A 26,222-nucleotide genomic window follows, 5' to 3' on the forward strand; every position below is an offset into this window, starting at 1 on the left:
ACTATAAAACTTTATTAGAGGTGGAAGTTTGGGTTCCCCTCAGTCCTGATCCATCTTCAATAAGATCCTGGTTATTGCTCTACCTAAAGGCCATTTTCACCCCAATCCCCCAAATTCCATCAATTACTTGAACATACATCTGCACCCCTTTGGATTACAGATTTTCAAAGATTTGGAACCCTCCAAGTAAAGAGGTTCTCCTAACCCCACTCTAAGTAGCTGATCTCTATTCCCAAGGGTATTCCTCAAGTTCTAGACTCATCATCCAAAGATTACCATTGCTTTATCTTCATCAATTTCTTAGAATTACTAATGTTTCAATCGATAAACCATTCACTCTTCTGATTTCCATGTAGCTTAGGGCAATCCTCCTCAATATCTATTGACTGCAAAATCTCTTCAACACACAAATCAAGTGAATCTGCACTGCAACATTTCCAAGGCAAGTATATCTTCTTAGGTACTGAGACAGAAACATCTCAGAGCAAAGCAAATAAGATGTGATCACACCAAAAGCCCTGCACAATTACAGCAAGATTTACTTGCTCCTGCGTACCACCTTGTTTGTAATAAAGGCCAAGATATAATTTGACTTTCTAATTACTCTTGTTTCATGAAGCAACACACAAAGATCACGTTGTATATCCACCAATACTAACTCAAAAATAAAATACGACTAGGAGTTAAAATCTGAAATGAAAACAGAAAGTGAAGTGAATTGTCAACATCTGTTAATTTTCCAGGGCACCATCACCATAATTGGGAAAAATTAGAAGTAAAGCAAATTTTAAGAAGCAGAAAAACAAGAGTAGGGACCAAAGAATATAAAGAAAGCTAGCTGTGTGATAATGCAAGAAGATATTAATTGACAAAACAGTATGGTGGTGGAAGAAATTGGTAAAGAGATTAGTGAACAACAGGCAGGTTTAGAGAAAGTATAAATGGGAGACAGAATCACCATACAGAACAGTGGGTTTACTAAAAATTGCAGTTACTAGCTTTGGCTCTTCTGACAAAACAACTATAAGTTCACATTATATTCTAACTGCCACTTTCTTGACCTAATTATGTCCTTTTGAAAACTTTATATCTTTCCTCACATCTCACTTATTCACCTCAAATCTGGATACACTACACTCTTTCCTGCCCTGGGTATTGCATGGCCAACAACATGAGCAATGGCAGAATAATGTTCAAGATTTACTCTACAATCTCAGCCCAGCTATCAACTCAAGCCAAATGGTTACCCACACACAAAAAAAGAATAATGATAATTCAAATTCATTGTCAATTACAATAATGGGGAGATGTTTGAGATTCTTGCATATTCATCTTCAGCTACTGAATTAGCATGACACAATACACACTAGTGTATCCCTAATGTAGGGACAAAAGAAAAATGTATTAAACAGATCGTCTCTTTGTGCAAAATGTCCTACATAAATCTTGTCTGGTGCGTTTACTTGCTCACGCGTCCAGTGCAATCAGCTGCTTTTCTTAACTCTGTGATTGCTTTTAATTGATCCACCTATTAGAATTTAAAAATGTGAAAAAAAATAGAAATTGCTTGGAAATTAGATAGGTGCCAAGAATGTAAACAAATTGTGATTGGGGGAAAAAACCAGGGGAATGGGGTGTCTATATTTAAAATTAGTCAGGTGTGGGGGAGGAACAGCATCCCATTTGGTAAATAATGGAACAAACTTTGAACCAAATGAATAATCAGCATCAGTACAGTTCTCTAATGTCCAAAGCTAATTGCTACACACTTCCCTCTGCCCACCCCGAAGATTTGATAAACAGAACGAACCAAAAACAAAACATACCTAAATTTTGTTGCCTGTGTTTCCACTGTGATAGAGAATCCCAAGACTCCGGAAGTATTTCGGCAGGTAGGATACACATGGTACCTGACGTACAGAATATGAAGAAGAATATTTCAATTAATGAACTATATACTACATGTTTTGATTATTACAGTGATGGGCATTTATGGACTGAGCAGTTAATTGTATTATAATCAGAGAGCAAATTTCAAGAATCTCTCCCAAGCAACTCATGTCATTCTTTAGTTTTAACCAAAATATAAGATAAATTCAATTGGTTACAAAATGTTTTTCCATCCAATTCAATTTAATTATCACATCCAATGAGCCAACATCTCCTGTATGTTCTACGAGGCACCAAGTGGAAAGATCTTGAATGCCCAGCGATTAACAAACATATTTCTGAATTAGTACAATATTATTATGTATAGGGTGATTTCACGAAAGGTCACTGGAGCATAGATCCGCACCCACGTGACCGAAAATTTTAACTGGGGGACAAACGTCACTTCCGGTACATGTTAGTGAATGGGAAAACACGCACTTTCACACCCGTTAACAACATCGAAAACGGCCAGTTTTTGAGCTGCAATTTACTGTCCCAGTCGGGGTGACCGTGAGGCACAGCTACCTAAATTTACAGTAAAAAAAAAAGATAGAAACTAAGGTAAATACAAGAGGGAGCTGAAGGGGCAAAATAAGCGGAAGTTGATAGCGGACATTTTTCGTGGAGATTTAAAGATCCAAAATATCGGGAATTATCGCGTTTGCTCGCTGCATTTCATCAAAAGTAAGGCATTATTGGCTTTGTTATCTTTATTCATTTGTTAGATGAAAAGTATTAAAAGTTAGAAATCCTTCAGTAAAATTGCAAAATCGCCCATTGTTCTCGGGTGGGTTTTAACATGCAAAATGAAAACGCTTCTGAAGCTACATTCACCATTTAAATATCCGTGAATCATAAATGCGTCTTGAAATAAATTTTACTCAGATGCAAGCTAAGGAATGGTATAATTGTCAGCTGTTCATTTGACAAAATCAGGACATTTTATTATTAGCCAAAAAATGTCCTGATTTTGTCAAATGAACAGCTGACAATTATACCATTCCTTAGCTTGCATCTGAGTAAAATTTATTTCAAGACGCATTTATGATTCACGGATATTTAAATGGTAAATGGAGCTTCAGAAGCGTGTTCATTTTGCATGTTAAAACCCACCCGAGAACAATGGGCGATTTTGCAATTTTACTGAAGGATTTCTAACTTTTAATACTTTTCATCTAACAAATGAATAAAGATAACAAAGCCAATAATGCCTTACTTTTGATGAAATGCAGCGAGCAAACGCGATAATTCCCGATATTTTGGATCTTTAAATCTCCACGAAAAATGTCCGCTATCAACTTCCGCTTATTTTGCCCCTTCAGCTCCCTCTTGTATTTACCTTAGTTTCTATCTTTTTTTTTTAACTGTAAATTTAGGTAGCTGTGCCTCACGGTCACCCCGACAGTAAATTGCAGCTCAAAAACTGGCCGTTTTCGATGTTTTTAACGGGTGTGAAAGTGCGTGTTTTCCCATTCACTAACATGTACCGGAAGTGACGCTTGTCCCCCAGTTAAAATTTTCGGTCACGTGGGTGCGGATCTACGCTCCAGTGACCTTTCGTGAAATCACCCTATTATAAAAATAAAGTCCCCTTTCTAAATTTTAACTTTTGTTTTCCTCTTACTTATTTTCACTAAATATTTAACATTGCAGTGTTCTTTATAATCTACAATCAACACAATTGGCTACCTCTCATAAATATGGAGCCAGGACCCAAATGCATAATGGGTTTTTTTAACTAGCTAAAATGGTCTATTTCTAAATAGGTTCATTGAAATCTAACCTGTCCTTCCAATAACCAAGTTAATCTTATTACTCGAACCAGTGAAAAAAAGTCTCCCGAGGGAAATTCACAGCAGCCCAGGAGCCAAGCATGAGCATTAGTTAATCTACAGACCACCTTCAATCATGCACTCTGATCAAAATGAAGCTTTCATCTCTAATGGAATATTTTAATAAAATAAATCTAAAAATAGATAGCTATTTTGATCTTCAATTTTATTTTTGATAAACCTTCATTTCATGTCAACAAATCTTTCAGATCATTCTGGAAATGCCTCTATATTGTTAGGACAGGATTTATATTGGTTTTAGAGTTAGAGAATTCTAGTTATACAGCACGGAAACAGGCCATTTGGCCTAACCTGTCCATGTTGACCAGGGTGTCTTCCTGAGCTAGTCCCACTTGTCTGCATTTGCCCCACATCCCTCTAAACATTTACAATTCATGAACCTGTCCAAATATACTTTCTACAATCCTGCTCAACACTATGGAACTTTCCCCATTAGTACCTTCAAGTCATGTGGTCATAGAGTTATGCAGGGAAACATGTATCCAGACCAAGTCATTCATGCTGACCAAGTCACTTCACCAATCTAGTCCCACTCGTCTACACCTGGCCTATATCCCTACAGTTTCTATCCATATATCTGTCTATATAGTGTCTTTAATGTTCAAATGATGTCTTTAATAAAAATGAATCACATCACCTGCTATTCTCAGCTGTTGAAACTTTCTTTTTTTCAATTCTTACTCTGCTATAAATCCAGAGCGCAATGTCGCTCAATTATATCTATATTTACTCTTTTCAACTTTAATGAAATCCTGGTTCTATTTCACTTTATTTTCAAGAAGGATATTGCAGGGAAGGGCCTTGAATGATATATATTATTAAGGAAATGGAGAAAAATATTTACCCAAGTGTTTCTTTCGTCCTCAGATAATCAAAGCAAGGTTCTTCCATGTGCATCTGAAATCCAGGATAAAAACCTATCTCAGCATAAACAAAAATCTTGTCCCCTGCCAAGTAACAAATCGCCCCATATAGGGGATTTGTTTTAAATAACATACAATACCAAATGGTTGAAATATTTGGACCATTTTGGTTGAGATTGTGTATACTCTTGTTGTCCTTTTAAAATTCAATAGTTTCAAGACAGTTCCTCCAGAGGGAGGAAAAAAGGGAACTGTATAGGAGTTCACATGACCAATAGTAAGGAAGTTTCAAGAACCTGCCATGAAGGAATATGAAAGTTTGACAATAATAACAGAATTGAGTAGAGGGAAATGAAAGGGAATGAAAAGGAAAATGGTGTTTGACAAATGTTTAGGAATTTTCTAAGATTGTAGCTAACAAAATAGATGAGAGCACGCAAGCTGCTGTGATGCAATTGGACTTTCAGAAGGCTCCTAAAGGTACCTAACAGATACACAATACAAGGTATTGGAAGTAACATACCAGTGTACCCAGAAGATTGGTTAACAGAGAGTAGGAATAAATGAGTTATTTCAGGTTGGAAGGTTTTGACATGTGAAGTGCCATATACATTGGTTCTGGGACTGCTGCTTTTCACAATTGATATCAATAAAATGTGTGAAGGGAATCAAGCATAATTTATCCAAGTTTGAAGATGATATAAAGATAGTTGGCATTGAAGGCTCTCAGGAGAATGAAGGCTTCAGGAGGCGGGCATCAAGAGTAGGGGTCAGGGGATATAGACAAGTTAGGGGTATTGTTCATGTAACATTTTGTGAACAAAAACCATGTTAATTAGTGTACAAAGGAATAAGGATATGTAGGGTTTCCAACTTCAACAATGAAAAAAAACCTAGTTATCAAAGGAGCAAAAAAAGGAAAGCTGTTATTGGCCTGATCCACTTAGGCGATGTTTTAGGCAACTACAGGCGACTAGTTTGTCGTCACATGCTCGCCGGTGGTCGCCGGGAGTAGTCTCCTCAGTCGCGCAAAAAGTTGTAGCATCTTTCTGGTCGCCGTTAAATTTTCAACATGACTTCTCCTGTCGTAGGTTGTCGCCGTTTTTTCGGCGACCTACTACGACAGTCGCAGCAGTTGCCTAAAAGAATCACCAAGTGGGACAGGCCCTTTAGATTTGTCATCCACTAGAACAAGGAATACATTTTAAGAGGCAGGGATGTAATGTTCAGACTCTATAAGGCGCTGGTAAGGCTGAATTTGTGATATTGTGAGCCATTTTGGGCACCATATCTGAGGATGTGCTGGCTCTGAAGAGGGTCTATAGGAGGTTTACAAGAATTATCCCAGGAATGAGTAGGTTAACATATGATGAGCGTTTGACGGTACTGGGCCTGTACTCGCTGGAGAAAAATGAGGGGGGACCTCATTGAAACATACAGAATAGTGAAAGGCTTGGATAGAGTGGATATGGAGAGGATGTTTCCACTAGTCGGAGAGTCGAGGACTAGAGGTAATAGCCTGAGGATGTTCTTTTAGGAAGGAGATGAGGAGAAATTTATTTAGTCAGAGGATGATGAATCTGTTGAATTTTTTACCACAAAAGGCTGTGGAGGCCAAGTCAGTGGATATTTTTAAGGCTGAGATAGATAGATTCTTGATTAGTATAGGTATCAGAGGTTATGGGAAGAAGGCAGGAGAATGGGGTTAGGAGGGAGATATATCAACCATGACTGAATATTGGAGTAGACTTGATAGGCCAAATGGCCTAATTCTACTCCTATTCCTTATGATCTTATGATCTAGTTTAGCAGACCTTGTTCAAAAATGTAATTTGAATAGTAAGTGACAAATATAAATAGGGTTGGAATATGAGTACACTAGAGAGATAATTAATTTGTAACAGACACAAAAGGCCAAATGGATCACATCTGTGCTAAGCTTACACTACCATTATATCCACATACCATTTGCGCATACCATCAAAAATGAAGTGCAAAAATTGAGACACTGTTCAATAAGATGAAAAATTCCAAAGAACTTCAAACAAATATTAATAAATCTCAATTATTCTTTCAACAACTAGTTATTTATTAATTCTACAATTACTAATTTTGCACAAGGGTATTGTTTATCATTTACTTACAACAAGTAGTTCCAAGAGGGCATTTTCTTTTACTTTGCAACAACCTGACTAAAATGTAAAATATTAAAGTTAATTATTTATTCTTGAAAGAATATTTTACTTGTTCATAGCCAAATTAAGACACACAACAATGTTAAAAATGAATGTCAAACAACTCTGTACAATCATGTAATATAAATTACGTTTATATTTTCATAGAGTATATTCATATTATATTGTGCATTTTTAAAGTTTATGGCAAAATTAAGATGGCATTAGAAATATTCTCTGTAAAAGTTCAAGTTCCAAAAAAACATGCAAAGATTTTCATGGGCAATTTGGCCATAATCACAATTGCTTTGAGGGACAAAATAAAAAAGTTACTGAAATCTTTCTAACTCAGTTACATTAATCGTTAGAAAAAAATGATTATGATTTTCAAGGAAGAGAACTAAATATTAGGAGTCATACAGCACAGAAACAGGCACTTCAGTACATTAAATATGGATCAACCATCAAAGAAAACAACTAAAATTGGGTAAAAAGTAAATTATATTGTTGTTTGTGACCCACCTGATAGTAAACAGTGACCTCAGAATTGGGATCATTTTTGTTTAAGGACTTAATTTTGCATATATGATGCTTCTGAGGTAATTCCACAACCCTGAACTGGACAGGTACGTTCTTCACCAGTGGCTTACACTGCAGCTTCCTGTAAAGTAATTAGCATGTTTTTTTTGTGTAACAAGCAGTAACAATGTTATGATTTTTAAATAATATAGCATGAAGGCTATCTTAGTAGAGAAATCTCAGGGATTCTCAGATACTATAGTGATATTTAAGAGACTTTTAGACAATAGGCAATAGTGCAGGAGTAGGCCATTCGGCCCTTCGAGCCAGCACCGCCATTCAACGTGATCATGGCTGATCATCCACAATCAGTACCCCGTTCCTGCCTTCTCCCCATTTCCCTATCTTTAAGAGCCCTATCTAGCTCTCTCTTGAAAGTATCCAGAGAACCGGCTTCCACCGCCCTCTGAGGCAGAGAATTCCACAGACTCACCACTCTCTGTGAGAAAAAGTGTTTCCTTATCTCCGTTCTAAATGGCTTACCCCTTATTCTTAAACTGTGGCCCCTGGTTCTGGACTCCCCTAACATCGGGAACATGTTTCCTGCCTCTAGCGTGTCCAAACCCTTAACAATCTTATATGTTTCAATAAGATCCCCTCTCATCCTTCTAAACTCCAGAGTGTACAAGCCCAGCCGCTCCATTCTCTCAGCATATGACAGTCCCGCCATCTCGGGAATTAACCTTGTAAAGCTATGCTGCACTCCCTCAACAGCAAGAATGTCCTTCCTCAAATTAGGGGACCAAAACTACACACAATACTCCAGGCGTGGTCTCACTAGGGACCTGTACAACTGCAGAAGGACCTCTTTGCTCCTATACTCGACTCCTCATGTTATAAAGGCCAACTTTCTTCACTGCCTGCTGTACCTGCATGCTTACTTTCATAGACTGATGAACAAGGACCACCAGATCCCGTTGTACTTCCCCTTTTCCCAACTTGATGCCATTTAGATAGTAATCTGCCTTCCTGTTTTTGATACCAAAGTGGATAACCTCACATTTATCCACATTAAACTTCATCTGCCATGCACCTGCCCACTCCCCCAACCTGTCCAAGTCATCCTGCATTCTCATAGCATCCTCCTCACAGCTCACACTGCCACCCAACTTTTGTGTCAACTGCAAATTTGCTAATGTTACTTTGAATCCCTTCATCCAAATCATTGACGTATATTGTAAACAGCTGCGGTCCCAGCACCGAGCCTTGTGGTACCCCATTAGTCACTGCCTGCCATTCTGAAAGGGACCCGTTAATCCCTAATCTTTGTTTCCTGTCTGCCAACCAATTTTCTATCCATGTCAGCACTCTACCCCCAATACCATGTGCCCTAATTTTGCCCACTAATCTCCTATGTGGGACCTTATCAAATGCTTTCTGAAAGTCCAGGTACACTACATCCACTGGCTCTCCCTTGTCCATTTTCCTAGTTACATCCTCAAAAAATTCCAGAAGATTAGTCAGGCATGATTTCCCCTTCGTAAATCCATGCTGATTCGGACCGATCCTGCTACTGCTATCCAAATGTGCCACTATTTCATCTTTTATAATTGACTCCAGCATCTTCCCCACCACCGATGTTAGGCTAAGTGGTCTATAATTCCGTTTTCTCTCTCCCGCCTTTCTTAAAAAGTGGGATAACATTAGCTACCCTTCAATCCACAGGAACTGATCCTGAGTCTATAGAACATTGGAAAATTATCACCAATGCATCCACGATTTCAAGAGCCATTTCCTTAAGTACCCTGGGATGCAGACCATCAGGCCCTTACATAGGCACATGGATATGCAGGGAATAGAGGGATATAGATCAGGTGCAGGCAAAGGAGATTAACCTGGCATCATGTTCAGCATAGATATTGGGACCAAAGGGCCAGTTCCTGAGCTGTACATTTCTATGTCCTATGTTAGAAAGTTATATTTTATTTACCAAGGTGAATATCTTGCTTCTCTTTAGAATTCAACATCAATAAATCATTACGAATGTCCCCAAACTAAATGCTTCATATGATAAGAAGAAAGACTTACTTCACAATATAATTTAGAAATTCAACAGATTCCTTGGAAGAGGAAAAAAAAATTAGTTTCATGCCACAATTCACAATTTTTGATAAGAAATAACAAATAAAAGTAGATAGACACAAAAAGCTGGAGTAACTCAGCAGGTCAAACAGCATCCCTGGAGAAAAGGAATAGGCGACGTTTCAGGTCGAGACCCTTCTTCAGACTCAGACCCTTCTCAATCCGAAACATCAACTATTCCTTTTCTCCATAAATGCGGTCTGACCCGCTGAGTTACTCCAGCTTTTTGTGTCTATCTTCGGTTTAAACGAGCATCTGCAATTCCTTCCAAAACAAATAAAAGTAATTTGAATAAAGAAGATTTACTAATCGAACGTGTTTACATTACAACGTGTGCCCCATCAGAGGCTTTTTCCTACAATCATGTATAACTCCACATCTATACTTCTACTTGTAGTTCCTCAAACCATTTTGGCCTTAAATGCCAGATCATAATAGCATCATCAGCTATCCTTTACAAGATGTCAGTATAGAGAAAGAAAAGCAAAAGCAACAATAATAAAACTTGTATTTATATAAAACATACATTTTTAATTAAAAAAGAGATTATTTTACATAGAAAATGTTTCCAAAAACATACTGCAGATATTTGAGGCTACACCAAAAGATGACAGTGGAGGAAGGTAATTCAAAATGATTCTTCGTGATTCTAACGTGAATTTTACAAAAGGATTTTTACAAGAGCAGTAGGGTTGGAGAAATCGCGCAAACAAAACCGACCACAGTTTACATTCCCCTGAGGGAGGCAAATAAGGGAATGTACACAATGTTGGTGTAAGATAAATGAGAAGAGATTGGTAGCTTTATAGGAGTTATAGAGACAGTGAATGGCAAGTTCCTGGGTATTTGACTGTAAATAAAAGATGATTGATTTAAAAAGTGAAGTCTTAGAAATAGGTGAGATCAAAAATGAGTGAGCAAGCCTCAAATCAAGTTGAATTTTTATGAAGGGTTCAAGTCCCAACATTTAGATGAAGTGAATTGCAATTCAATACAGGAGATTTAACAACGCAGAGGCACTGGTGAGCTTGACAAAGAAAATGGGGAAGAAAAGCAGAGTACAATTATTGTTCATGTGGTGTACCCACACATATATTGATGTTATTGCTAAGGGCAAGGATGTGTTAGGAGCTTAATTGCCTCGGTGTAATGGAAATATGTGGGGGAATGGGGCTGAGGGGGACAAGGCTGAGGCATAAACTCAATGACCAGAACCGCCCCCTATATTGCGAGAACATAAATATATATTAAAAATATGGCAAAGTTGGAGCTTCATAGGCGAAGATGGCCAGCCTATAACGTGGCTAACTCAATGTCATGCCTCACTGAGAGGGTCCAGGAGGATTTCATCCATAAATTCTTCAACGTGGACACAGGCACAGTGAGGAGAAACTGTATTATCTCAACTGTAACTTCTTGATAACCTTTCACTGATTTGCTAATCACATATTGACCTACTTCTACCTTTAAATCTTTCAAAAACTACATCCATTACTCTTTAAGGAAGGGAGTTCCAAAGACTCTCAACCCTCAAAGGAAAAAAACTGCCTCACCTCTGTCTTAAATGGGCAAATCCTTTTTTTTTTTTAAAGCGACACCTGGTTGTAGATTTTATGTTATCCAGAATAATAACATGTTAGAAAATGTTTCTGCACTCTCCTCCAACATCCTTTACATTTTTGCTTTAATCTCAGAAATTTTCAATGTTAACAGAAACTATCATTTGCTGGTTAACAATTTTGCGCTAAAACATTTACTTTGCTTGTGAAATTTCCTTGCACTAATCCTTCTACAAAAAGGTTGCATTTTAAGTTCTTCACAAATGACATCAATGCTTCGATTGTGATTCCACCTTTCATCAAGGTCTGGTACTTCTGTGTCAAAGACCACCGTTCGTGTTCCAGAATCAAAAGACGTATATCTCTGCAAAAAGAGAGGCAAAATGAAAAATCATCTTGCTGATGCATGGATTTCAAATCTGCAATTTAAAATTTAACATATTCTGGTGCAATTATAGTCAGCATGCACTGGCTTTCTCAACCCCATCTTTTTGTTAGCATGAAATAAGCTCTGCAATATCCAAGTTAGGTTGCCATACAAATTTATGTTTGTAACTTTAAGGGACAGCATGGTGGCGCAGCAGTAGAGTTGCCAGAGACCTGGGTTCGATCCCGACTATGGCTGCTGACTGTATGGAGTTTGTACGTTCTCCCCGTACCCGTGTGGGTTTTCTCCGGCATCTTCGGTTTCCCCCCACACTCCAAAGAATCACAAGTTTATAGGTTAATTGGCTTGGTATAAAAATGTAAAATTGTCCCTAGTGTTTTAAGATAGTGGTATTGTGCAGGGTTCACTGGTCGGCACGAACTCGGTGAGCTGAAGGGCCTGTATCTCCAAACTAAACTAAGTAGACAATTTTTATTCATGAATAAGACAATTAATAGTCAAGGTAAAGAGGCATGGGTTCAGAAAACTCCATGATTAAACAGTGCATAATGTTTCAATTAAAAAATTTCAAAAGTATCACATGAGATCATTAAATAAATAGCAACTTTTCACATGTCATAAAGTGCTTAAGAGTTTTTTTATGTGATATCTTTGAACTAAGCAACATGTGCTGCATTTTAGATCAATTACACTGCCACTTTTACATGGTATTTGTGCTGTGATAAAACCCACTTGTGGGTGCATGGTCACACTATATATTTAAGTTAAACTCAGCAGAAATCTTTGTTAACTGGCTCCCAACTTGAATAAGTTGTTTGTGTCAGTCTTCACAGTGGAAAACACCAATAGCGTGCCAGAAATTCAAGAGTCAGAGAGCAGAAGTGAGTGCAGTCACTATTACTAAGAAGGTGCTTGGGATGCTGAAAGGTCTGAAGGTGGATAAGCCACATGGACCAGACAAACTACACCCCAGCTTTCTGGAAGAGGTAGCTGTACCGATTGTGAAGGCATTAGTAGTGATCTTTTAAGAACCTCTAGAGTGAGGAATAATTCCAGAGGGCTAGAAAATCACAAATGTAACTCCACTGTTTAAGAAGGGAGCAAGGCAAAAGAAAGGAAATTATCGGCTGGTTAGTCTGACTTTGTGGCGCCACCCAGTGGTTAGGCCACCTGAATTCGTACCCTTGGCAGTCGGGGTTAGGGTCACATGACTGGGTGATGGAGGGAAGCAGTTGTCACGAGGTTTAGGGGTGTGCCCTAGTATAAGAATGGATACCTGGGTCAGACCTCCCCCATTCACGTGTGTGTTGATCTCTTTACCTGAGCAATAAAGTTCTTTGTTTTCTCCACGCGTGGCTCGTTTATTCGCCCGCCATATTAGTGACCACGACTATCGAAAACGGTCATTTTGGATTTCAAACATATTCGCAGCCAACGACCAACCTCAACAGCCCGAGGTTGCCGACATTCCAGCCCAGCAGAACGCTGTCTCCCTGAATCCGCCCGTGTTTTGGACATCGCAGCCCCAGGTGTGGTTCCAACAAGCCAAGGCCTAGTTCCACATTCGGCGCATCACAGCTGACGACACCCGGTACTACTATGTAGTCGGCGCGTTGGATCAGGTCGGTCGCCTGGTCCCTTTCCCTCTGAGCGCCGCCAGATCAGGACAAATATGAGGGCCTTAAAGCGCTGATTTTGCAGACCTTTGGGCTCAGCCGCCGGGACCGCGCTGCGCGGCTCCTACACATGGGCGGCCTCGGCATTCGCAAGCCGTCAAGAGCTGATGAGCGAAATGCTCACCCTAATGGACGGCCATCGGCCCTGCCTGCTCTTCGAGCACGCCTTCCTGGAGCAGATGCCAGATGACATCCACCTCCTGCTCACCTGTGAGGATTTTGCAGAGCCTCTGTAGCTAGCAGAGCGAGCCGATGAGCTGTTGCAAGCCAAGCAGCAGGGCATTGGCTCGAACGATCGAGTAGCGGCGGTACCTTGGAGGGCACAGAAACCAGGCCCTGCGCCCACTGGGAGTCCCGCTGCGCTGCCCGTGAGGTGTTATTACCACCAGCGCTTGGGCACCGCAGCCTGTCAGTGCCGCCCGCCCTGCTCGTATCCGGAAACGCGAGGGCCGGCCCCCAGTAGTTGCTACGGCGGTCAGCCTAAAACATCGCCTCTACGCATGGGATGACGGTTCCTGGTTGACACGGGTGCAGAAGTTAGCGTTTTACCCCCGTCAGGGATGTACACTCGTTCCGGCAAGCGGGGGCCCTTCTCTCACTGCAGTCAACGGTTCTCGCATGATCCCGCTCATCTTTGGCCCCTGCCATTTCACCTGGACCATTACGGTGGCCAATGTCTCCCAGCCGTTGCTGGGCGCAGATTTCCTCAAGGCTCAATCCCTGTTGGTGGATGTGCAGGGGAAATGCCACGTTCGTCTACCCTTTCAGTTTTGTGCTTCGTGTTCTGGGAGGGGGGGGTCCTGTGGTGTTACCCAGTGGTTCAGCCACCTGTATTCGAACCCTTGGCAGTCGGGGGTAGGGTCACATGACTGGGTAATGGTGGGAAGCAGTTGTCACGAGGTTTAGGGGTGCGCCCTAGTATAAGTATGGAGACTTGGGTCAGCCCTCCCCATTCGCGTGTGTGTTGATCTCTTCACGTGAACAATAAAGTTCTCCTTGTTTTCACCACACGTGGCTCCTTTATTCGCCCGCGTTAACTTCAGTGGCTGGTAAGATTATAGAGTCCATTATGAAGGTTGAGGTTTTGGGTACTTGGAAGCACATGATAAAATAGGCCAAGGTCAACATGGTTTTGTTAAAGGGGAGATCTTGCCTGACAAATCTGTTGGAATTCTTTGAGGAAGTAACAAGCAGGATAGACAAAGGAGAGTCAGAGGGTGTTGTTTACTTGGATTTTCAAAAGGCCTTCGATATGGTACGGCATGCAAGACTGCTAAACAAAATAGGAGCCCATGGTATAGGAGGACAGGTACTAGCATTGACAGAAGATTGGCTGACTGGCAGAAGGCAAAGAATGGGGATAAATAAATACTCCATTTTATCTGTAGTTGTTGAATTTTAACTCCCCTTCAAAATAATTTAGCAAGCCGATCACCACACTTATTCAAGGACTTGGGTGCGGCAATAAATGATAATCATGGCAACAATATTCACATCCCATAAATCAAATAAATTTATATTGTCAATTAATTCATATTAGATACAATAAAGATTTTTCTGAAGATATGATTAAAACATTGGGAATGCAGGAAGAGGTCACATGTGCCAAACTCTTAAAAATGACAAAAATCACTCAAAACATAAATGAAATCACTTACTTTCCCAGTTTTTCAGGTTTGATTAGAACATTGAAGTAACTTTTTTTTAATTGTTCCACAATCATTCCAAACACATCTGGAGTGGTTGCAAAGTCAGCCAGATGATCAACTATGAGTTGAAACAGAATCTGGAGAGAAATAATTTAAATGATTTAGCTGTGGAATTTTGCAAATATCATGCACTTTCATGAGCAATACAATCTACTTTTGCAGTTACATTATTTGATAAATTGGAATGAAGGTTTTTCACAAAGCAAACTCCACTTGATTTGTTTATATTATACCCTTTTCCTTAGTTTACTGTCAATTCAATGCCCTTCCTCTGCAGGAAGGTTGCCACCCAAACTCAAATGAGAACTCAGGCCTCAGCAGCCAATGTCAAGATTCCAATCTTCATTATTTATATTCCATGTGCTATAACAAACCCTGTTGCATTGTTTGTCAGTTCTCAAATCTATGGAACCGCTCACATCATTCAACTTTCAAACTCCAAGTCACAATTTCCAATGCTCCTTTTCAAAGGGTGGGGGTGGGTAGTGGTGGCAAGGGAATGCAGTAATCAGTTTTTTTTGTCTGCGGTAAACTTCTGATGTTCCTAATTTTAAATCCAATTAGTACGCTATGTTAATAGACCATCAATTCCCAAATGGAAAAGCAATGAAATATTTAGTTACCAGAAATATAATATATAATAATGGTACCATAATAACTGTTGTAACTTGCTACAAGCTTGGGTGTGGTACAATATGGCATAGCACCTGAAAATATTTGGTACTCCCAAAATGTGGAGAGCATTCTGTTTCCCAACATTAACAAATTCATGAACATAAAATTCACCAAAGAATTTAAGTAATATTTGGGCAATCCTCATGTTACAGAGGGGTTGCTTTCCCAGAAAAATGACCATATCTTGATATTCTGTAAAGGGAACATCCTTAGGCCACTGAATCCCATGATATATGCAGAAGTGCACTCCAACAGGATGTATTTTCCCCATGTCAAAATGACTTACTGCCGATATTTTATAGCCGAGGCCAATGTTGGACTCGGGGGATAAATAAGGCGCATGCACATGAAACAACAAACTTAATATTTTTTTATTTTTAGTCACTCGATACAGTAGGGCAATAATATTTGAATACGACATCACTGTGTTGATTGGGTTGGCAGTCACGACTGATTCCCTCCTTTACCACACCTCTCCAGTCCGAGGAAACGTGAACAGACTCTGCAGCTCTACTATGCTCTTCATCTGTGAGGCATTTCCTCTGATATGCAAGGCTCATGAATTAGAAAAAAGTTACAAAGTGGGGATATCAGGGAAAAGAATGGGATTAGAGTTCGTAGCACAAGGGTGGTATAGGAGGAGTTCAGACCTTGGCTATTGAGGCTTCTCACAATGCTGAACACGGAAAATGTCTCATAGGTGATTAGCACGATAGTGCTATGTTCTGGGATGCCTGTTCACACATCCTGGGACTGGAGCGTGTGTGACAATGGAGAGATTCAGCTGTGATTGCCAGCACAATCGACGTGGTGACATCATACCCAAATTTGATCAGCCACACAATGCAGTGACTAAAAACAAATATTGAGAGTTTGTTCTTGCTTTCATATTTTGTGTTTATTTTTTCCTACATAAATTCTAAATGAACAAATTTTTTTCATCATCTCAAATCTCTGCAAGGGCGAATTTCCGTAACCCAATGACTAATGCAAGGGTCACCAAAACATTTACACAAACAATATTGTAGCTAAAATATCAAATTGTTATTCCTTTCACTTGCGAGTTTGTACTCAAAATAAGGAATTACAGTTGAGTGAGAAACAGTTTGTGGTTAAATAAACAATGCAATCAATGAAATTCAGATTGAACCCTACATACCCCAAGTTTGTGGTTAAATCCTTTTACTTTGATGACCAATCCATGCTCTTCAGCCACTAGTTTATACTCCAACTGAGCAACATCGGCTTCATATGCAGGTTCGGCTAAGTTGTGAGCCACTATGTTGACAAATAAGTCAAACAGCACCAAGCTATGGGCAAATAAAGGGATGTGTAGAGTTAAACAGACAGGCACAATCCACAAAATACCTTAAATCTCTAAAAATCTGTGCACAATTACTTCTGTTAGTAACCTTTTCAAATTGGCTTCTTGAGCACGTAACATTAAGCCATGAGATTGAAAATAGTTTAAACCCATGAAGCCTACTAATGTAGGGAACATAGATGCAGCATAAAATTTTCATTTGGACAATTAGGGGAAAATATTACATTCTCCAAGCAGGTACTTTGAAAGGTACTCAAGAAACGTTAAAGTGTCACCATTATGGGTAGCACAGAAACAAAACACTTAGTATTGCTGCCTCGCAATCTCAGTAACGTGAGCTCAGTCTTGACCTAGGATGCTATGTGTAGTTTCCACATTCTCCCCACGATCATAAGGGTTCCCCCAATGGTGCTATCTCACATGCCAGTCATGCTGGTTGGTAAATTAACCACCCCCTGTAAACTACCTCCCATTTAGATGGGTGGCAGAAGAATCATGATGATGGTATAATGGGAATGCAAAATAAAAAATGCAATTACTATGGGTAAGTGCGTGATGTGTCAGCATGGACATGGTGGACTAAAAGCCATCTGTGAAGCAAAGCAAATCTAACTAAATGCTTTCCACCCTAAACCTTATAGTACAGCAAGAATTATTATCATTCACCAAGTATTGATTTCATAACTATTATTCCCTTAATCTGTATATTTATTGTTCATATATTCAAACCAGAGAACTATTGAGTTAACTACACATGCCCTGCTCTTAGACTGTGGGCCAAGGTACTTTTTCATTTCGTGACCCAACTCATGTATCTACTGTATTTATAACATATTGTGTAAAATTATTATAGAAATCATATCTGAAACTCGTCAAGACCAAAACTTGCACATATTTTTAAAATGTTAGAAAAACCTCAAAGTTTCCGAGTAGTAATTGTCCAATCAATGCACATTTGACATTGAGTAGGACGCCAATTGACCAATCGCGCGCTTTGTTTCATGGTAGCTAGGGATCATGGGATCATGGCTGCCTCCTAATTACATCAAAACAATAGCAAGGTTTCGAAGGAATCTGGGGATCTGTAATAACAGTAAGCAAGCTACAGTGGATCAAGGCTGGCTGGGAGGCTAGAGTTAATGTGTACCATCAACTGTCACTCATAGCACCTCATGATGGTGGATGTCAGAGTCATTGAGCAGGAGTCATCAAGGTAAACTTCCTCACCTTCCTTAGCAGCAGAAGAATATGAGAGTGATGAGATCTACAAGATTGGAAGCTTGGAAATATGCACTGAACAGTGAAATACCTTTTTTGTATAGCTCACATATGCACAGTCGCCATACTTTGGCACCATTTACAAAAAGAAAAAGTCCAATGTCCACAGTCCTGTTCACATACTGGATGTACTGGAGCGCCCCTGATCCAAGTAAGCCCAAGTTGCTGTATGGTCTCCTCAGTCTCCCACGACCGGCTCAGTCTGTGAACCAATGTCCCTCTCCTCGCGTAACCGCCTTTGTGTCCAGGGAGCACCTCCTGCAGCCTATGTTGAAGACGCTGAAGGCAATATCCTGATCCCTCTCCCACTAGCCCACTCCTCTCGTCCATCGTTGCCATCAACTCCCTTCTCCTCGACTCTCCAGTCTGCAGGGCTGAGCTCGACTACTTCATAGCATCCCCTGCAGGCAACTGCCCGCTTGGTTCTTGGTCCTCCAAAATATTCCAAATGGAATTTAAACTGGGTCCTTCTTCGTGGCAGCGAACCAGGCCGGCCACCACACATGGCCACGGGCGGCATGCTGGGTCCATCTTCATTCTCGGCAGCTGCTAGATTAGTTTTGGCTCCCTTCATTTTGCTTTGTTTGGTGGAGAGTATCAAATGCATGGAGGAACTTGATAACAAGCATGAAGTCAACAAGCACAGATGCAAATAGTGAATACAATTGTTGTGATGCAAGGGATTTGGGGAGCACAGGTTAATAAAAAATAAAGCACAGGATTTCTAACTCATGGGTTCCAAATGCATTGGAATAATGTAGAGTAGAGTCAAGCTACCAAACCACACGTCATCCACACATGGAGTATACATTTCAATAAAATATTCTAGTTTAGATTGGGTCAGGCTGGGCTTGCCATGCTAGTTTAGTACTTTGCCCAAGTTAGCTTAATGTTTGTGCATTTTTGTTCCCCTTTTGCTCAGTATTTAATCTTCAAACCTATCAATGGCACATTTAATGTTGTTATAATTACAACTAGGAGCTAGTCATCGACTTTAGGAAACATCCCATCATGCTCTCTTCTCCCTTTTCTGGTCAGGCAGAATATATAACTTAAAAACATAGACCAACAGATTCAAGAACAGCTTCCCCTTTACCATCAGACAAATGAACAGATCTCTCACAAGCTAAGGGTGTAGTCCCGCTCCCCCAGCCTCCCTCATTGTGGCCCTTGCAATTTAAAAAAAATCTGCACTTTAAAAAAGCTTCCAACTGAAATCTAGAGAACATATATCATCCTTGAAATATACTCAACATTCATAACCTCCAGAGCAAGTTAATATTGATGGAAACTTGGAAAGAAACAGTGATATATGACAATTACATTTCAGAGAAAAAACACCTGGAATAGTCAAGACTGACACAAAGGGAACGCAGAGGATGTCAACATAGATAAGATGGCAGTAAACATGAAAACACATTTACAGTTAACGGAGATCGTTGTAATGTCACATTACAAAAATGCAGCTGTGATAGGTCCCTCCTTTTATTAACGATCTCAGTTAACTATAAATGTGTTTTCATGTTTACTTCCAATAAATCAATAATTATTGAATTATTTTCAATTAAATACATTTCTACAATATTCTGTAATTGTAAATCTTACATGATCTAATTTGTGCCGCATTTATGACAGTTTTAATGGTCACTCTTATTTCTTTAGAAGTTGTGTATATTTATACATTGGTTAAACTCTTACTTTTCTGAAGACTTATGAATGTGAGGCGATATCAAATGGAAGCGGGTGTAACCTGTAAAATAATAATCCGATCATGAAAGCAGTAATATACAAACTAATTGTTGTAACAAGCATTTCCAATGCCAGATAAATGAAAATCTAAAAAAAATACCTTTGTTATCTTCCAAAAGGTATTACTAATGAGATTATATGCTTTAAATTAATTGTTTTAACACCAAATAAAAATGACTATTTTACAATGATGTACATTATACAAAAACAATATTACAATATAACCTTGAAGATGCTTTGCAAGCAGGGACATGATTAGACAGGAAACATGAGATACTCAAATGCTGAAATCTGGAGCAAAATATACATTGCTGGAAGAAGTCAGCATCAAGGCCAAGCAGCATCTGTGGAAGCAAAGGAGTGGTTGATGTTTTGGGCCAGGATTGAGAGGAGTGTAGAGGGGAGTTAGCTAGTACATAGAAGTGAAAGGGTGAGATAGTGGTTGGTAGATGATAGTTTGAACCATAAGTTAAAACAAAAAATGGCAGGTGGGGGAGGGGAGAGAATGGAGAAAGGTAGAGACAGGAACATGTCGATGATTCGTGGAATTAAATAAGGAAGGGATGGTGAGTTGATGGGGTAGAAAATTAGAACGGTAAACCAAGGGAGAAGAAACAATGAACTTGGGTTTGATTGCAAGTGAGGGACGATGATGTTTAGGTATTGTGGGGAATAGAGATGGAAACAGCAATCAAAGGGATAGAAGCCTGGGTGGACAAGTAGGAGTGGGAAAGAAGCACTGTGGAGTAAGTTAACTGAAATTAGAAAATTCAATGTTCATACCACTGGGCCATAGGCTATCCAAGCAGTGCTCTTTTTCTAGTTTGTGTTTGGCTTCTCCGCGGCACTGGAGAAAGGCACGATCAGTGTGAGAAGGGGAAGGTGAGTGGTAATGACATTCAATCAGAAGCTCAAAATGTCCATTGCGGACAAAATGCAAGTGCCACAAAATGGTCACCCATTCTACACTTTGGGTCTCACCAATGTGGAGAAGGCCACATCCACCACATCTTAGTCTACACTCAAAGTCTAGACTGAGATGTTCTCAACCCTATGACCAGGACATATTTATTGATGCACCTTTCATTTAATATAAATTAGGAATAAAACTAAAGAGGTAACTTACCTTTAGGAATTTCAAACTTAGTATCTTTTTTGTACCACAAGCATCCACACGGATTATTTACAATTTTCGCAGGATATATAGTATCATTGCAGTCAGAGCTCTTTAGTGTAAAATCAGTTGCTGGAAAACAGGAAACCATTATTTCTACCGTTAGCTATGAGAAGGTTAATGTTTACTGGCTTAAAACTTTTCTTAAGATTTTAGTTTGTACTAGACTAAGTGGGACTCGTTGGGTCCCTGTCACAAGGGACTGGTCCCCCAACGCAACCCGTTCCCCAATGCAATATTTCACCACTCACCTGCTCCCCCAATGCAACCCATCCCCCCAACGCAATATTGCACCACTCACGCATAGCCCCCAACTGTGCAGGTACGGCTCATTTCCCCATATCCCCCCCAGTGCTCCCTCCCCCTCCTCTTCTTTCCCCTCTCCACCTCCTCTCCCCACCTCTCCCTTCTCTTACCCACAGTCACTCCCTCCACAACTCCTCTCCCCTCGCTACCCCACTATCCCCCACTCCTCACCTCCCCCTATCCCTCCACTATCCCTCCTGACCTCCCCCACGGCCCTCCTCTCCTTCTATTCCCCACTCCCTACCTTCCCCACTCTTCTCCCTCTATTCCCCCTCCTCTCCTCCACTCCCTCCCTACCCCTTCCTCTCCCTCAATCCCCCCACGCTCCCTCCTCCCCTGGATCTTTCCCCTCTCCTCCCCCACCCTTAGTGACACCCTCCATCCATGAAAAGCAGCATTTGCAGGTGTGTGTGTGTGTGTGTGTGTGTGAAACTCCTCGCAAACTGCTCAGCCACCCTGCAACTCAACTCTCCCTCTCTCCCTCCGCCCACTCCGGCTCAGCCGCCGCTCAGCCCGTCCCCACCATGCCTGCCTGCTCGCTGCTGCCGCTGCCGGGAGTGGGGGGAGATGGAGTCTGTTTTCGTCACGGTGGGCACCACAAGTTTCGATGAGCTGGTGGAGAAGATCTCCTCCGAGAAGGCCATGAGGGCAAGTTACCGCAACGGCGGCGGCAGAGGAGACGGACCTGGGGAGACGGGTAGACGGGACTGCCATTGCCGCAGAGGGCAGGCGGGGGAGAGGGGCGAGTGATGAGGGTGAGAGAGACGGGACCAGGGCCTCCACTGAACCACCCCCGCGGCCGGTGGTGGGGGAGACGATGGACAAGTTACTGTGAGGAGGGCAGAGAGGAGTTTGTGACTGAGGTGGGAGAGGCCGCCGCCGGTGATGCAGGAAGGGTCTTCGCCATCCCGGCCGTGGCATTGACTGACAGGAGAAGAGATCAATCTGCGTGGTGCTGATTGAAGGAATCTGCGCGTGCACAGTTTTTAAGTTTTTAAACCTCGATAACTTTTACAATATACCACCGATCGGAACGAAACTTGTTGCACTTGCAGCACAGAGGAACGGCGAGTAACCTGGCGAAAAATTGTAACGCTCTAACGTACCGTTTTTGTGCAAATAAAAAAAACCCACAAACCGGAAGAGCACAAGATCAGAGTTTTAGTTATGTATAGATAGAAGTTACCTGTAAATCGAAAGACAAACTTTTTTTTAAAGAAAAGACACGACTCACCTATGTATTTATTCTTTTCAGGCAGATGAAGGACAGGATTCAATTCGAAGTCACCTGCCCATGTTTTAGTCCAATCTTTGTCAATATCTATCAAATAGTGAAATGAAGATAGCTTTTAAATTAATCACTTGAGGAAAATGACTATTTTTCCCCTCAAATTCGAAAAATAAAGGACATAATTTGTGTATCCATGAGAAAATTCCCATAGCTTGCCTCAGCAATAAACCATATAGTCATACATGCAATGTTTTAATTGGTATCAAAACAGAAAATAATTTTCAATTACTTAAAATTACTCATTGGACATGTTTAGCACCATGAAATTAAATAGAACAGTCCTATCGGTATTCTAAAACAAAAGTTAACTCTCACTAAACACCTCAACGTTCGAGTCTGACACCTATCAAGTCTTTATTCTGCAGGAGTTACTAAATAGACTTCTAGTAGATGACAAGAAAACAGATATCACGAAATGCTGCTGGCAATTACACTATGGCTGCTCATGGATACCACTTCTATTAAGTTGCAGCCTTGCATTCCAGCATATGCAAGCTGAAACCAAGCAGTTCAATGGACATATTTGGACCCAGCTCTGACTGGAAACTACCCACATTTCTGATCCCAGTGTAACCAACGTCTATGTCATCTCTGGTTCCAGCTTGAAGGGCATACCTGGCCTACATCTAGGGTCCATCTGTACATTGACTGTTAATATTAATACCACTTGAACATAGATGCAGCTGTAGTTAAGCGGGCAAAAGGCATATTAGCCAAATGAGGTTGGAGCTTCGAAATAAGGATGTTTTGTTACAATTGTACAGGATGCTGGTAAAGCTGCAGTTGGAGCACTGCACTGAAAGATATGGCAGCAACGGAGGCAGTCCAAAGGATATTCCTGGGATGAGGAGATTGTCTAATCTGGAGAGGCTACACTAATTGGGTATGATTTAGTAGACTGAGGATTGACCTTATTGATCCTGAAGGGGAATGTTTTTTACTTGGGGGAAGAGTTTCAAAGCAGTTACATAGTTACCCCAAGAGGTAGGTCGTGTAAAAAGGAGGTGCATAGAAATTAGTTTTCAGAGTGAATTTCTAAAATTCTAGATCCCAGAGAGCAGCTGGGGCCAGATCATTTGAAGTATGTACGGTGAAAGTAGATACGTTTTTGAAAGATTGGGGAGATGAGGGCTCATTTCACTCATCCCTCCCCTTCCCAGGGAAGTTTCCCCTGCAACTGTAATGGTGTAACACCTGTCCCTATATCTCGTCCCTCAACTCCATCCAGGAAGCTAAACAGTCTTTCCAAGTGAAACTGTTCATCTGCTCCTCCTCCATTTTTGTTTATTGCATTCGGCGCTCTCGAAGCGGCGTCCTCTGACTCAGTAAGACTAAGTGCAGACTAAGCTACTACTTTGCCGAGCACCTGAGCTCACAGTCCGCTGTGGGTATCTAAATATTCCAGCCATTTCAATTTCCACACCACATGTCTATCCTCAGCGTCCTTCACTGTCAGGGTGAGATCAAATGCAAATTAGAGGACAAGCCCTTTAAATTGCATCTGTGTAGTTTACAACCCAATGTCAAGAACATTGAATTCTCCAATTTCAGGTAACACGCACCTCCTCTGTCCCTTTCTCTCTCTCCTCACTATAGTTCCCACCTGCCACACCCTTCATTCAGTTCCATTATTTACCTTTCTTTCTGATCAGATTCCAAAATCAACAGCCTTTTGTTTTCACCTACCAACCTCTGTTTCTATCAAAGATCATAGAGTGGAGCAAAATAGTCCACTCGTCGAAAAAGCCGTAGTAAGTCATGGGTAATCCTCAGCGCCATTTCCGTAACCGGCTTCCGTCTCCGCTCCAATCTATGATCTTTGGTCATGGCGTCTGCTTTGGAGTGGACTATCTTGCTCCGGTGTATGATCTTTGGTTTACAACGAAGATGGACACAAAAAGCTGTAGTAACTCAACGGTTCGGGCCAGGCAGCATTTCTGGAGAGAATGAATGGGTGACGTTTCGGGTTGTGACCCTTCTCACCCAGGTGTTAGATAAAGTTAATTATTTTTATTTTCTTATTTTTCTTATAATTGTGCCGTGCTCTAAAACTGCAGACGCTAGCTTCAGCTCCTAGCTCAATATGTATGAAATTGTTGCAATGCAGAACACAGTTCTGAATCGCTAAAGACCGATGCATTTCATTTGCCCAAGTGCGTGCCGCATGCAGAACTGTCGCGGTTCCTAATGGATCGTATTGCGAGTCTAAAATCAAATTATAATCCGATGTTTCTTGATACAGTTTCTTGATTGTGAATTAGGAATTTATCCACTCGGGACATTTTTCCTCGATTTTTGTTTGGGGAAAATATAATTGGTTTCTATTTCAAATGGTTTACACCGTTAACTAATCACAACTGAAGTAAACTCTTTTAAAAACACGTTGTTCCTGCAATTCATCATTTAGGCGGTTTAAAAAATATATATGAATGCCAATTAGCAGAATATAGGGTAACCAGCTATAACCATGTGTAACTATTTATTTTACAGCAAAGAAATATTTAGATTTTAAAACGCAGGCATTTTAATCGTCGGATTACAGTAACGGTGCCTCAACATTAAGTAAGATTTCTCTACAAATCTCAAATGCTACCCATAATAAAAAAATATTTCAAATTCGTGTAAACGTCTATCACTTTTATTTATTCGATCCAAAATAAAAAGACGAAATGTTAATAAAATGCTAATCATTACAAGCTTTTTTGGTTGTTTGTGGCAAGAATCTTCATGTTGTAGTAATTTGCATTTAGGCGGATTGAAACGAGTAAAGAAAATAACTCTACTGGGCTAAGTGCAGCGAGATTCGGAATTGCTGTATTTTTCACCCATTCAAACGGGCCCCAAAGCATTGTGCGCGCCGATTTTAGAAACTGTCATACAAGTAATGAAAAGAGAGGAATGAAACGTGAATTTACTGGTGATTAATACATCCCGGGATCGGTTTCAACCAGGGATGACGTTAAGTACATAAACTGGAGCCAAGTGCATTAATCATCCTTGAACACAAAGATCAGCTCCGCCTATATTATCTTTGCTTGAACACTCGCTGTTGCATTTCGATCACCAATTGTATCCTCGACCCGACAGATTGTGTGTACAAGAAGGAACTGCAGATGCTGGTTTAAACCGAAGATAGACACAAAATGCTGGAGTAACTCAGCAGGACAGGCAGCATCTCTGGCGAGAAGGAATGGGTGACGTTTCGGGAAAGGGACTTTCAGTCTGAAGAAGGGTCTCAACCCGAAATGTCACCCATTCCTTCTCTCCAGTTCCTTCCTAAGCATTGCCCTCTCCTTCATGCCATTTTTAATGTTCGAATTGCAGATAATGCACGTCATTGAAATATTGCTCTGACAGCAAGCAAACATTTGTTAAAATTAATGCCATCCTGGGCTGTAAGCCAAAGCTCTCATCCATTTGTTGCTTCGGGTGTGATAGAATTGGAGGGGCAAGAGGTGGAGGTGTTGCATTGCTTATCAGGGAAGATATTACAGCAGTGCTTTGGCAGGATAGATTAGAGGGCTCGTCTAGGGAGGCTATTTGGGTGGAACTGAGAAATGGGAAAGGGGTAGCTACACTTATAGGGGTGTATTATGGACCGCCAAATGGG

General features: G+C 40.7%; 1 protein-coding gene and 1 long non-coding RNA gene across 2 annotated transcripts in view; one reads left to right on the top strand and one right to left on the bottom strand.

Moving 5' to 3' along the window:
* The window catches only part of nrdc (nardilysin convertase), a 75,703-nt gene that overhangs the window by 9,891 nt on the left and 39,590 nt on the right, over window positions 1-26,222 (bottom strand). Inside the window, exons 17-27 of the mRNA XM_033028584.1 lie at window positions 22,556-22,642; window positions 20,968-21,087; window positions 19,791-19,842; window positions 16,650-16,800; window positions 14,765-14,892; window positions 11,241-11,406; window positions 9,430-9,461; window positions 7,345-7,483; window positions 6,793-6,840; window positions 4,630-4,682; window positions 1,827-1,910 (exon numbers count right to left, since the gene is read on the bottom strand). Of these exons, the coding sequence (XP_032884475.1) occupies window positions 1,827-1,910; window positions 4,630-4,682; window positions 6,793-6,840; window positions 7,345-7,483; window positions 9,430-9,461; window positions 11,241-11,406; window positions 14,765-14,892; window positions 16,650-16,800; window positions 19,791-19,842; window positions 20,968-21,087; window positions 22,556-22,642 (1,060 nt within the window). The remainder of the gene's footprint in view (window positions 1-1,826; window positions 1,911-4,629; window positions 4,683-6,792; window positions 6,841-7,344; window positions 7,484-9,429; window positions 9,462-11,240; window positions 11,407-14,764; window positions 14,893-16,649; window positions 16,801-19,790; window positions 19,843-20,967; window positions 21,088-22,555; window positions 22,643-26,222) is intronic.
* On the top strand, window positions 10,608-21,736 carry LOC116977814. The gene is made up of 3 exons (XR_004413310.1): window positions 10,608-10,642; window positions 18,202-18,205; window positions 21,726-21,736. It is a non-coding gene; the product is annotated as an uncharacterized LOC116977814 (long non-coding RNA).

This window comes from Amblyraja radiata, chromosome 10 (genome assembly GCF_010909765.2).
Source record: "Amblyraja radiata isolate CabotCenter1 chromosome 10, sAmbRad1.1.pri, whole genome shotgun sequence".
Lineage (NCBI taxonomy): Eukaryota > Metazoa > Chordata > Chondrichthyes > Rajiformes > Rajidae > Amblyraja > Amblyraja radiata.